This window comes from Corythoichthys intestinalis, chromosome 5 (genome assembly GCF_030265065.1).
Source record: "Corythoichthys intestinalis isolate RoL2023-P3 chromosome 5, ASM3026506v1, whole genome shotgun sequence".
NCBI lineage: Eukaryota > Metazoa > Chordata > Actinopteri > Syngnathiformes > Syngnathidae > Corythoichthys > Corythoichthys intestinalis.
This window is the reverse complement of record NC_080399.1, coordinates 10,112,735-10,125,916: the sequence shown is the minus strand read 5'-3', so window position 1 is coordinate 10,125,916 and position 13,182 is coordinate 10,112,735. Positions and strand designations below refer to the sequence as shown.

The 13,182-nt window shown below is 37.3% G+C and overlaps 1 protein-coding gene across 2 annotated transcripts in view; it reads left to right on the top strand.

Moving 5' to 3' along the window:
• Positions 1-10,499, top strand: part of st8sia2 (ST8 alpha-N-acetyl-neuraminide alpha-2,8-sialyltransferase 2) — a 46,369-nt gene extending 35,870 nt beyond the window's left edge. For both annotated transcript variants that reach the window (XM_057837391.1, XM_057837390.1), the window contains one exon: positions 8,007-10,499. In XM_057837391.1, coding sequence (XP_057693374.1) covers positions 8,007-8,349 — 343 coding nt within the window. In that variant the 3' untranslated portion in view covers positions 8,350-10,499. The remainder of the gene's footprint in view (positions 1-8,006) is intronic.
• The last annotated feature ends 2,683 nt before the right edge of the window (positions 10,500-13,182 follow it).

Here is a 13,182-nt window from a genome sequence, read left to right as displayed (position 1 = left end):
CAATAATTATGGAGGGCACTGTAGACCCCCCCCCCCAAAAAAAATTTATTTTCATTTTCTATCAAATGGGTCCCTATAGAAGCCAAAACAGCAACAAAAAAAATGTTGGCACAAAAATCTGCCGTTTTTTTTTTTTTGACATAGCAAACCGCAGTACTTGGTATATGACCATGTTTCACCCATAAAATCCCAAAAAAATCCAGGTATGGCCATTCACAGCTGTGTCTTGACACTCGGTGATGCATGCTACATGGAGTTTTTAGATCAAAACAAGGTACTGCAAGTACGCGAAAATATCTCGTTAAAGTCATGGCGTCTTTAATTCTGCTCGTCCGTGCTCTCACCTCCAAATAGGGTTTTGCTGTTTAAAAAAATATATATATTTTTTTAATGCCCTCCTGTTCGAATTTTCTTTTTCCCCAGAAAATTGAGATTTTAAGCCTTCCAATGATGACACATGCATATCAGACAATTTTGAAAATTGGCCAAATTGTGGGTCTGAGAACGGAACTTAAAGTCACCTGAGTGTTTTCCGCCATTTACATATACATTGCAAGTTAATGTTTGTTACGTTCGTGAGCAGAGAACCCTAAAGCAGGCACATGAGATGGCGTGGTAAGGAGTCAAAAAGTTTATTTGTTCCCGAGTCGTGGTGTTGTTCGTTGAAGAGAGCCTGGGCGAAGGTAACAAAAGACGTGAGGCGTTGGCGGGATCCTAGGACAAGGCAAAAGGTCGATGATCAGATAAGGTCAATCAAAAACTTTCAAAACGCGAGAAGGCACTAACAGTATACTGAAAGAGACGATCCAGCGACGTGGTGGAGCTCTGGCTGGCTTATATAGGCTGGTGATGGTGATTGCTGACAGCTGCCGTCGCTCCACCCGTCAGGTGCTGGGCCTGTAATTGGATGACACACACAGCCACACACCTGCCCAGCCCTGGGCCTGACAATGTTATTGGTGACACTACATTTCAGACAATAGTCATCCAAGTCATTGAAACTGGGAAGACTAGCTCTGAATGCTCATGTTTCAGTGCTATTGACGGTGCTAGACGTCCAATCGGATGTCTAGCACCGTCAATGGCACGAAAACATGACTTAATAAGGAAGTAACCCATAGAGCGAAGCATCCACTAGTTTTTGCTGATTTAGTTTAGAGCTAATCACACATTGATTTTAACGATTTGAATCCGTCATCACCTTCAGGCTGTTGTGAAAACCTGCAAATTTTTCCTCATTATAAGCGCACTCCTTTTCTCTTGTTAAGAAAACACCTCTGGTCAGAGACCAAACGATGGCATTTTACATGGCCAGCTAACAAGCCCACCATGACTTTTGTCATTAATTGTCTGCGTGGTCAGCATTTTCACTCCCATTAAATATTCTCGTCAAGCCAAACCTTTGTGTGTGTTTTTTTTTTTTTTTTTTTTTTTTGAGGCTGTGAAATAAGTGCTTTCACCCACTCGACATTTTTCAGCAAGCGTCAGCTATAGTGCTAACGTAAGTGCATTGAGTGCAAAAAAATGCCAAGACTTTACACTAAAACATCAAAAATGCAACCTGAGCTGAGCCCATATCTTGGAGCAATGTAGTAGATTTTCTATTATATGCAACTGAACAGAACAGCAAACTACAGTTGCATGAAAAAGTATCTGAACCTTTTGGAATTTCTCACATTTCTGCATAAAATCTCCATCAAATGTGAGCTGATCTTTTTCAAAATCACACAAATGAAAAAAAACAGTGCCTGATTTAACTAAAACCACCCAAACATTTATGGGTTTTCATATTTTAATGAGGATGGTATGCAAACAATGACAGAAGGGGGGAAAATAAGTGAACCATCACATTTAATATTTTGTGCCCCTCTCCTCTACGTGGAGAAGAGAGATATTAAACCGTTTTTTTCAACTGTGTGGTTTTGACAAAGATCAGGTCACATTTGATGGGGATTTTATGCAGATACAGTGCCTTGCAAAAGTATTCGGCCCCTTTGAACCTTGCAACCTTTCGCCACATTTCAGGCTTCAAACATAAAGATATAAAACTTTAATTTTTTGTCAAGAATCAACAACAAGTGGGACACAATCGTGAAGTGGAACAAAATTTATTGGATAATTTCAACTTTTTTAACAAATAAAAAACTGAAAAGTGGGGCGTGCAATATTATTCGGCCCCCTTGCGTTAATACTTTGTAGCGCCACCTTTTGCTCCAATTACAGCTGCAAGTCGCTTGGGGTATGTTTCTATCAGTTTTGCACATCGAGAGACTGACATTCTTGCCCATTCTTCCTTGCAAAACAGCTCGAGCTCAGTGAGGTTGGATGGAGAGTGTTTGTGAACAGCAGTCTTCAGCTCTTTCCACAGATCTCGATTGGATTCAGGTCTGGACTTTGACTTGGCCATTCTAACACCTGGATACGTTTATTTTTGAACCATTCCATTGTAGATTTGGCTTTATGTTTTGGATCATTGTCCTGTTGGAAGATAAATCTCCGTCCCAGTCTCAGGTCTTGTGCAGATACCAACAGGTTTTCTTCCAGAATGTTCCTGTATTTGGCTGCATCCATCTTCCCGTCAATTTTAACCATCTTCCCTGTCCCTGCTGAAGAAAAGCAGGCCCAAACCATGATGCTGCCACCACCATGTTTGACAGTGGGGATGGTGTGTTCAGGGTGATGAGCTGTGTTGCTTTTACGCCAAACATATCGTTTTGCATTGTGGCCAAAAAGTTCAATTTTGGTTTCATCTGACCAGAGCACCTTCTTCCACATGTTTGGTGTGTCTCCCAGGTGGCTTGTGGCAAACTTTAAACGAGACTTTTTATGGATATCTTTGAGAAATGGCTTTCTTCTTGCCACTCTTCCATAAAGGCCAGATTTGTGCAGTGTACGACTGATTGTTGTCCTATGGACAGACTCTCCCACCTCAGCTGTAGATCTCTGCAGTTCATCCAGAGTGATCATGGTCCTCTTGGCTGCATCTCTGATCAGTTTTCTCCTTGTTTGAGAAGAAAGTTTGGAAGGACGGCCGGGTCTTGGTAGATTTGCAGTGGTCTGATGCTCCTTCCATTTCAATATGATGGCTTGCACAGTGCTCCTTGAGATGTTTAAAGCTTGGGAAATGAAAATTATCACTAGTTACTCTGCCAAGTAACTAATTACTCTTACATTCAGGTAACTGAGTTACTAACGCAATTACTTTTTGGGAGAAGTAATTTGTAACTGTAATTAATTACTTTTTTAAAGTAAAATTAACAACACTGGTCATTACAGTGGACAGCTATTCGAAAGTCTCTTTTCATCTTTATTAGAGCATGTTATTGTAAGTACATAAGGAAAACATAATCATGCATTTATACATATTGTGAACAAATATTTTGACACTTGACACACCGTTTTTAACCCCGACTATTTTTAGTCATTAAAAAAACTTTTCAACCCCTTCAGACCTGAGCATGATGCTGAAGCACATAATGCGTTTGTGTATCCAAATCAATAAATACACTGAATTGAGTTGCTATTGCCACTTCTGGGAGATGATTGGATGGAACTTTAACCATCAAAACATGAGGTTTAGCACGCCCTCTTTGCATTTTTTTGGCTCTTAAATGCTCTTTTCTCATTAAAAACAATTTAACTTTAACATTAAAAATGACCAATAAAAGCATAAGCGAACAAAAAATTGCACTTTGTTCTGGTATTTGAGGGTTGTTGTTTTTTTTGCCCAGCAGAAAAAATGTGTGTCTGAAGGGGTTAATATTAGCAATTATATATATATATATATATATATATATATATATATATATATATATATATATATATATATATAAAATATATATATATTTTTTTTAACTATTGTACTAATCATTAAAGTATTTGTATGTTTTTGTGTATAATTTTATATCAGTATAATGTTGATATAAACTAAATTATTGAAATTAAAATGAATAAAAACCGAAATACACATTGGTTACGGCCCCGAATAACATTTGAAAGTTGATTTATTTTTATTTTTTATAGTATTTAATTCACCGGCTGCCATTGGCAACAATAGACATCAAATTCATTTAAACCGGAAAGACTGGCTGTGAATGTTCATCTTTCTTTGCCATTGCCCATTTTGATCTCCCAGTCAAAATGAAAGGACGTCCAGGGCCAGAATTGGCAGCCAATGAGTTCAATGAGTGCCTTGTAAGGTTTAGACAAAGACATTCATAATGCATGCATGAAAGGGTTTTAATCAGCATTCGGTTGACCTTCACATGGCAACCAGATTCACTTAGCAAATTTACTGTTTAATAATCATCCACTGACAGACCTCCCATCTGATTTTTTTTTTAATAGAAAATGATGTTACTTGATGACAGAGTGGACATTTTAAGCTTGAGAACATCTAAACCAGTACCGAAATCCAGCAAGGTTCTGCTGGATTTGTTATGTTTTCTTACAAGTCTTCCTAGTTTAAAAACTAGCATAAACTGGAATTATTAGTCAAGTACACAAATGCTAAAAATTACAAAATTCAAGTGTAAATATTTACCTTTGAGAACATAATTAGACATTCCTCCCTGTGTGTTGGAAGGCCAAATTACATGCCGAGCTACTGGATTTTCAACCTGTGCATTTGCCCTTCATGGCATACTATAAACTGCTATGAAAAAGACATAAACTGTGCATCAACAACACACAATGGCTGCCCACGGGTTCCCGAAAGTGAAAGGGCAATAAAACAATCAATTGGCCATGAAAAGTGGAACCTTAAAGGGTAACATTTGGTATGACGCCAGCTTTTGTGTGTATAGTTTACTTTCAAAGAGCTAAAACAAAAAGAATTCATATTGTTACACTGAAATGTTATACATTCGCATTTTGGCATTTGTGATTTTGTTGATTGATCTGATTCATTGATTAGTTGGAGGTTGCTTATTTGCTATTTAAAAAAAAACAACTTTAGCGACATCTGGTGGAATCTAAGTGTTGTTATTAGGTTGCATTGGAAAGCAATGATGTACAATACCGTAGTTTTGTTTTTGTTGTTCCAATGCACATTTCCAGCTGAAATATAAGGAAGTATAAGAAGAAATAACCTGATTTACTGAAAATATGAGTCGATTAATTGACTCATCAAATAAATAATAGTTGATGATTAGTCATCAAAATAACACCTTGGAACATACTGTAAATTTCCGTTTCATGATTTTTTTTTAAACTAACGAATTCCATAAACGTTTTAGGCGCTGATTTCAAATTTGCCATCATTTTTTTTTTTTTTTTTTTTGCATGCTGTATTTTCTTTCAATCAGCATTTTTTATATTGTTATATTATATGTACAGTCAGGTGAAAAAAAACAGGACACCTCATTATATATTCAGTTCTTTATTAAGAAATGTTCACATATTAATATCTGATCTTGTTTTTCTTCATCTCCTGAAAAGAAAGTAATTTCATTGCAGGCAAAACAACAAAAATTAACATTGGCACCCTCTAATACACGATAAAATTCATGTTGGATTCTATGATGGTGAGTTGGCCAGGCCCTGCTCCAGCAAATCATCCCCAAACCATGACACCTTATTTTCCTGGAATGCTGTATTGGGTTTACACCAAAAATGCCCTCTGTTCTGGTGTCCAAATAATTCAGTTTTAGATTAATCTGTCCAGAGAACATTATTCCAGAAGTCCTGGTCTTTGTCAGCATTCACTCTAGCAAGTTTCAGTCTGGCCGTCATGTTCTTCTTGGAGAGCAAAGTTTTCCTCATTGCACACCTCCCATGAAGGTTCAACTTGTGAAGTCTCTTTTTGATTGTAAAGGCATGCACTTTCACATTAAGAGTAGACAGAGCCTGCTTTAGGTCCCGTGATGGCATTTAAGGGTTTTTGGAGACTACTTGTAGCATCTTGCGGTCTGCTCTCGGGGTGAATTAGCTTGGACGGCCAGACCTGGGCATGTTGGCAGTTGTTCTAAATGTCCTCCGCTTGTGGACTATTTTCCAGGCAGTGGAATGGCTGATTTTATATTCTTTTGATATCTTTTGAAATCCTTTACCAGACGCATAAGCGTCTACAATCTTCTTTCTGAAGGCCTCAGACAGCTCCTTTGATCTGACCATGGTGTTTTCTCTCACTTCAACATTCACGGGCACACCAAAAATAATGTGAAGTTTAAATGAGGCAAGCCTCTTTCAAAACACTTGGTAATGATGTTCTAATCGTGTGGACCTGATGTGATACACTTGTGTGTGATTTTAGCCATTTTAAGTGGGATTGAATGTGGTGGTGTCCTAATTTGTTCCTCACCAGAAATTGCATTTATTTAAAATACATTTTACAGAAAGTTATTTTAAAAAATCTTTTTTTCAGTTTTAATTGTTTAGTTCTATTACTTGAATCTCTCAAGATTGTTAAAATTGATATTAAATATCCATATGACCAAATATGTTATAAAAAACACACATGCTTCAATAGGCTGTCCTCATTTTTTCACATGACTGTAAACATTTATAATAAAAAAAGATAGCAGCACAAACGAACCATAAACGACTGGCACCATTTTTAGCCATTTTTAATAAAAATGCTAGCCGACCTCAGATTGACCGATAAAAGAATTAAAAATATCTTAAAAGCAATAGCAGCACAATCGAGATTTTAACATCACAAACAAGCACAAACATAGCACAAATGATTAAAATAATTTTTTTCTGATGGGGGGCCAACTTCACGGAGGTCATTTTTTTTAACATCCCGATCGATCGGGTCCGATCACGTCATTTTCAAAGTATCGGAATCGGCAAAAAAATATCGGACATGCCTTTTTCTAATATATATATATATTTTTTTTTTATTATTAAATCGTTTTCTAATTGTATTTAACATTACAGACAAAATGTCTTACACTCATCCAGAGTTTTTAGTTTTGGCTTAAAGTAGGGCTATCGAATTTATCGCGTTAACGGCGGTAATTAATTTTTTTTAAAATTAATCACGTTAAAATATTTAGCACAATTAACGCATGCGCTGCACGACCCACTCACGCATTGTCGCGTTCAATCTGTAATGGCGCCGATTTTACCTATATATAGAGCTAAAAGGCAGCGTAAAATGAGTAAAGTGAATTTTGGCAGTCTTTGGAGCTTTTTTTTAACTGGCTTGAGCCTTAAAATCCCTCCATCAACATATAGAAATATCGTGGGAAAGCAACGTGGGGAAGAAAAGTAGTAGTTGATCTTTTTCTTAACACCCTGTGTTATTTCCCAACACAGAGAAGATATATCAATTGGTACCATTACGCACAGTCATAGTTGCACTTCCCATCATGCATTTGGGCATGGCTACAGTATCATTTACTGAAAGCTCAACAAATACACTAGATGGCAATATTTAGTCACAATATACAAAGTCACATTTATCCTCTAAGAATTACAAGTCTTTCTATCCGTGGATCCCTCTCACAGAAAGAATGTTAATAATGTAAATGCCATCTTGAGGATTTATTGTCATAATAAACAAATACAGTACTTATGTACTGTATGTTGAATGTATATATTCGTCCGAGTTTTAGTCATTTTTTTCTTAATGCATTGCCAAAATGTTTATGATCGGGAAAAATTATCGGGAATGATTGGAATTGAATCGGGAGCAAAAAAAAGCAATCGGATCGGGAAATATCGGGATCGGCAGATACTCAAACTAAAACGATCGGGATCGGATAGGGAGGAAAAAAACATGATCGGAACAACCCTAGTGTCATCTATTCTTAAAAATAATGCTTTGCAATAATAAAAAAATTAAAAAAAGCTAAAAAAAAACTAAGGCCAGATTTGGGTTCAGCACCCTCAAAATTACATACGAAGTGTTTGCATCAATGCAACAAATTTTTGTTCTTACCAAAGTGTTTGTGGCCAAATACCAAATCGTTTGGGTCTGTAAGCTAATTAAAAAATAACTTTGGAAACTATGGTGTTGTTTTTCAATATTAAAAACTTTGTTTTGTCTTTGTTAACAGCTACTGGCTTACCAATAAGGTCCACATCAAGCGTCCAACTACAGGGCTCCTCATGTACACCATGGCAACCCGCTTCTGTGAGGAAATCCACCTCTACGGCTTCTGGCCTTTCCCTCATGATGCAGCCGGCAAAGTGGTGAAGTACCACTACTACGACACGCTCAAATATGAGTACACCTCCAGCTCCAGCCCGCACACAATGCCTTTGGAGTTTAGGACGCTGAACGCTTTGCATCGACAGGGGGCGCTAAGGCTTCACACTGGAAGCTGCGATACGGAGTCGAAATCGCAGAAGGAAAACCAGGAAACTAACAGAGTGGAATATCACAATGGAAACACTTGATTTTATGACGAGGGCTATTTTGATGTTAGGTTTCATATTTTTAATCCTGTAAATCCAGTGTGACCTTTTTCTAGCTCGAGCTAATTTTAGCATAAAATTTAAAAGGCAGTTGTTGATTGAAAAAATGAAAAGAATACATCCCAGAATGCAATGTTTCTCATGCTCCAAGTAGCACTTGAGAACTGTACCATAATACATTATTAAAAACGAGCAGTTCCTAAAAATTAAAATGCAAACATAAAAGGGAAATACAACTGAACTGTAAGGCAGTGATTCTTTTGTGGGCCACTAGAGGGAGCCCTAGTCACACTGGTTAGAATCTTATTCAACTCTTTACAGGGCAAGTGACTATTTTGGATAATTTTAAAAAAAAATTAACGTAAACCTAGCATTCACATATGTCGACATGACATTTTAGGCCACAATATTCATATTTGGTTAGGTTTGACATACATGACCCATAATGTAATCAAATATAATATTATTTTTAGACCTAATGGAGGGAGGGCTCCAGATCTCACTCGCTTTCTCATTTTTCTTCTTGGTGAGGACTCTAAGTAAAATTATTCCTGCTTTGATATTGATGGACAAATCAGAATTAAATTTGTTCGGTTTAATCTTAGGATTTATATGCATCGATCCTTTTTCGGTCCCATTTTTACATTTTTGTCACAGGACCAACTACACCATGTTACAGCGGGAGAAAATTAATTTTGTTCCTGGATTGTAATCATTTGTGTGTTGCTGGGATCGAAACTAAATGAAAAAGTGCCACCAAAAAGATAAAAGTTTGGTTAGTTTTGCTAAAATTAGAGGCTATATTCAAAATTTCCGATTTTATGTCCTAGTTATGCAGAAAATGTTTGTTAAATTTCAATTTCTTTATGTTTCAAGTGAAACTATGTCCATAAAATGAGGAAAATGTATATAAAATATTGCTGCAATGATTAATCGATTAACTCGAGTAATTTAATTAGAAAAGATTCAAATTAAATTTTGCTGCTTCGAGTATTCGTTTCATTAAAGTGGCGTTGTAATGGTTTCGAAAGTGTTTGCATTTAGTTTTATTGATTTGGGTGGATAAACTGCCCTTAGTTGCAACAGTGAATATGAAATAACTCATTTCACACGGCCTAATCCAGCTGCTCCCTGTTAAGACCGACATAAACAAAGTTTTTGTTTGAGCTAATGTTTTTTTAATGCATTCGTAATTTAGTTTATAGGTATATTTAACCTTTTTTATGGGAATATGTGGTTGAACCCTTTCTTAAGAGCAGTGTTTAAAAAAACCTTAGCATTTTATAGCATTTAAGCTTGCAGACTTTTGCCATATAAGTAAGCCAATAGCTCTTTTGTTGTACATAGATCCTCATTTATTTATTAAATTTGTATCATTTAAGGCTTAGCTCAGGTATTTTGATTTTTTTATGTTCCTTGTCCGATTACTCGATTATTCAAACTAACTAGTTCATCGATTTATCGACTACTAAAATAATCGATAGCTGCAGCCCTAATATAAAAGCATTAGAAAGTACGACAGTAAAGAAAAGTGGAAAATAAAATTTCAAAGTCGTGATCACAAACCCAAACCTTTTGGGAAAGAAAAGCGTTTTTATATGTCAATGTGACAAAACAAACTAGTAAATACCCCTTAGAACCTGGTAACAAAATATGTTTTACATGGTGTTATTCAGATGAATAAATTGCGGACTTATTATTGCCCATAGGTTCCATCTTACCCCATGTAAGGCATACGTGCTTTTTGGGTGTACTTATCTAGTTTCTGAGTTGACGAGCCGAGCGGTCGTAGTTCATTTGAACTTGTTTTTTTTATATCTTTTAAAATATATTTTTAATAATAATAAATAGTAGCATTTTAAAAACCAAATTAATAAAAACAAATACTCTTCTGTGCCCCCAATAACACTCTAGAGTTTTTTTGGGTTGTTTTTTTAGTAGTGGTTATCTCAATTTCTGCCAATGACAACAATAGACATCCAAACTATTTAAACTAGGAGCACTGGCTGTGAACTCTCATCTTCCAGTGTATAAATATTATGGCCCCCAATTTGCCTGCCATTGACAACCATATACAGTGCCTTGCAAAAGTATTCGGCCCCCTTGAACCTTGCAACCTTTCACCACATTTCAGGCTTCAAACATAAAGATATAAAATTTTAATTTTTTGTCAAGAATCAACAACAAGTGGGACACAATCGTGTAGTGGAACAAAATTTATTGGATAATTTAAACTTTTTTAACAAATAGAAAACTGAAAAGTGGGGCGTGCAATATTATTCGGCCCCCTTGCGTTAATACTTTGTAGCGCCACCTTTTGCTCCAATTACAGCTGCAAGTCGCTTGGAGTATGTTTCTATCAGTTTAGCACATCGAGAGACTGACATTCTTGCCCATTCTTCCTTGCAAAACAGCTCGAGCTCAGTGAGGTTGGATGGAGACTGTTTGTGAACAGCAGTCTTCAGCTCTTTCCACAGATTCTCGATTGGATTCAGGTCTGGACTTTGACTTGGCCATTCTAACACCTGGATACGTTTATTTTTGAACCATTCCATTGTAGATTTGGCTTTATGTTTTGGATCATTGTCCTGTTGGAAGATAAATCTCCGTCCCAGTCTCAGGTCTTGTGCAGATACCAACAGGTTTTCTTCCAGAATGTTCCTGTATTTGGCTGCATCCATCTTCCCGTCAATTTTAACCATCTTCCCTGTCCCTGCTGAAGAAAAGCAGGCCCAAACCATGATGCTGCCACCACCATGTTTGACAGTGGGGATGGTGTGTTCAGGGTGATGAGCTGTGTTGCTTTTACGCCAAACATATCGTTTTGCATGGTGGCCAAAAAGTTCAATTTTGGTTTCATCTGACCAGAGCACCTTCTTCCACATGTTTGGTGTGTCTCCCAGGTGGCTTGTGGCAAACTTTAAACAAGACTTTTTATGGATATCTTTGAGAAATGGCTTTCTTCTTGCCACTCTTCTATAAAGGCCAGATTTGTGCAGTGTACCACTGATTGTTGTCCTACGGACAGACTCTCCCACCTCAGCTGTAGATCTCTGCAGTTCATCCAGAGTGATCATGGGCCTCTTGACTGCATCTCTGATCAGTTTTCTCCTTGTTTGAGAAGAAAGTTTGGAAGGACGGCCGGGTCTTGGTAGATTTGCAGTGGTCTGATGCTCCTTCCATTTCAATATGATGGCTTGCACAGTGCTCCTTGAGATGTTTAAAGCTTGGGAAATCTTTTTGTATCCAAATCCGGCTTTAAACTTCTCCACAACAGTATCTCGGACCTGCCTGGTGTGTTCCTTGGATTTCATAATGCTCTCTGCACTTTAAACAGAACCCTGAGACTATCACAGAGCAGGTGCATTTATACGGACACTTAATTACACACAGGTGGGTTCTATTTATCATCATCGGTCATTTAGGACAACATTGGATCATTCAGAGATCCTCACTGAACTTCTGGAGTGAGTTTGCTGCACTGAAAGTAAAGGGGCCGAATAATATTGCACGCCCCACTTTTCAGTTTTTTATTTGTTAAAAAAGTTTAAATTATCCAATAAATGTTGTTCCACTTCACGATTGTGTCCCACTTGTTGTTGATTCTTGACAAAAAAATTAAAGTTCATATCTTTATGTTTGAAGCCTGAAATGTGGCGAAAGGTTGCAAGATTCAAGGGGGCCGAATACTTTTGCAAGGCACTGTATATATATGCAAGCTCCAATGGATTTCAATGACTACTTCATATCCAGTTTTATTAGTTTATTACTAATCCGAGCAAAACGACTGGATGTACCTCGTCCGCCATTACTGAAGTGTGCCGCCTGCAGCACACAGCCTACAGTAGCTAACTTACTGTTTAAATTGACTGACGCTGGCCTGCTATAGGTGTGTAAACACCCCAGCAATGGCCGACGTACACAAATCTCTACTGGGAATAGTCAATGGAGGGACAGGCATATTTACAGTGGGGCAAATAAGTATTTAGTCAACCACCAATTATGAAAGTTCTCCTACTTGAAAAGATTAAAGAGGCCTGTAATTGTCAACATGGGTTAACCTCAACCATGAGAGACAGAATGTGGAGAAAAACAGAAAATCAAATTGTTTGATTTTTAAAGAATTTATTTCTAAATTAGAGTCGAAAATAAGTATTTGGTCACCTACAAACAAGCAAGATTTCTGGCTGTCAAAGAGGTCTAACTTCTTCTAACGGGGTCTAACGAGGCTCCAATCGTTACCTGTATTAATGGCACCTGTTTTAACCCATTATCAGTATAAAACACAACTGTCCACAACTTCAGTCAGTCACATTCCAAACTCCACTATGGGCAAGCCCAAAGAGCTGTCGAAGGACACCAGTGACAAAATTGTAGACCTGCACCAGGCTTGGAAGACTGAATCTGCAATAGGTAAAGCGCTTGGTGTAAAGAAATCAACTGTGGGAGCAATTATTAGAAAATGGAAGACATACAAGACCACTGATAATCTCCCTCGATCTGGGGCTCTATGTGGAGGGAGTTGAAAGTCCGTGTTGCCTAACAACAGCCCCAAAACATCACTGCTTTAGAGGAGATCTGCATGGAGGAATGGGCCAAAACACCAGCAACAGTGTGTGAAAAGCTTGTGAAGAGTTACAGAAAACGTTTGGCCTCTGTTATTGCCAACAAAGGGGACATAACAAAGTATTGAGATGAACTTTTGTTATTGACCAAATACTTATTTTCCACCATGATTTGCAAATAAATTCTTTAAAAATCAAACAATGTGATTTTTTTTTTTTTTCCACATTCTGTCTCTCATGGTTGAGGTTT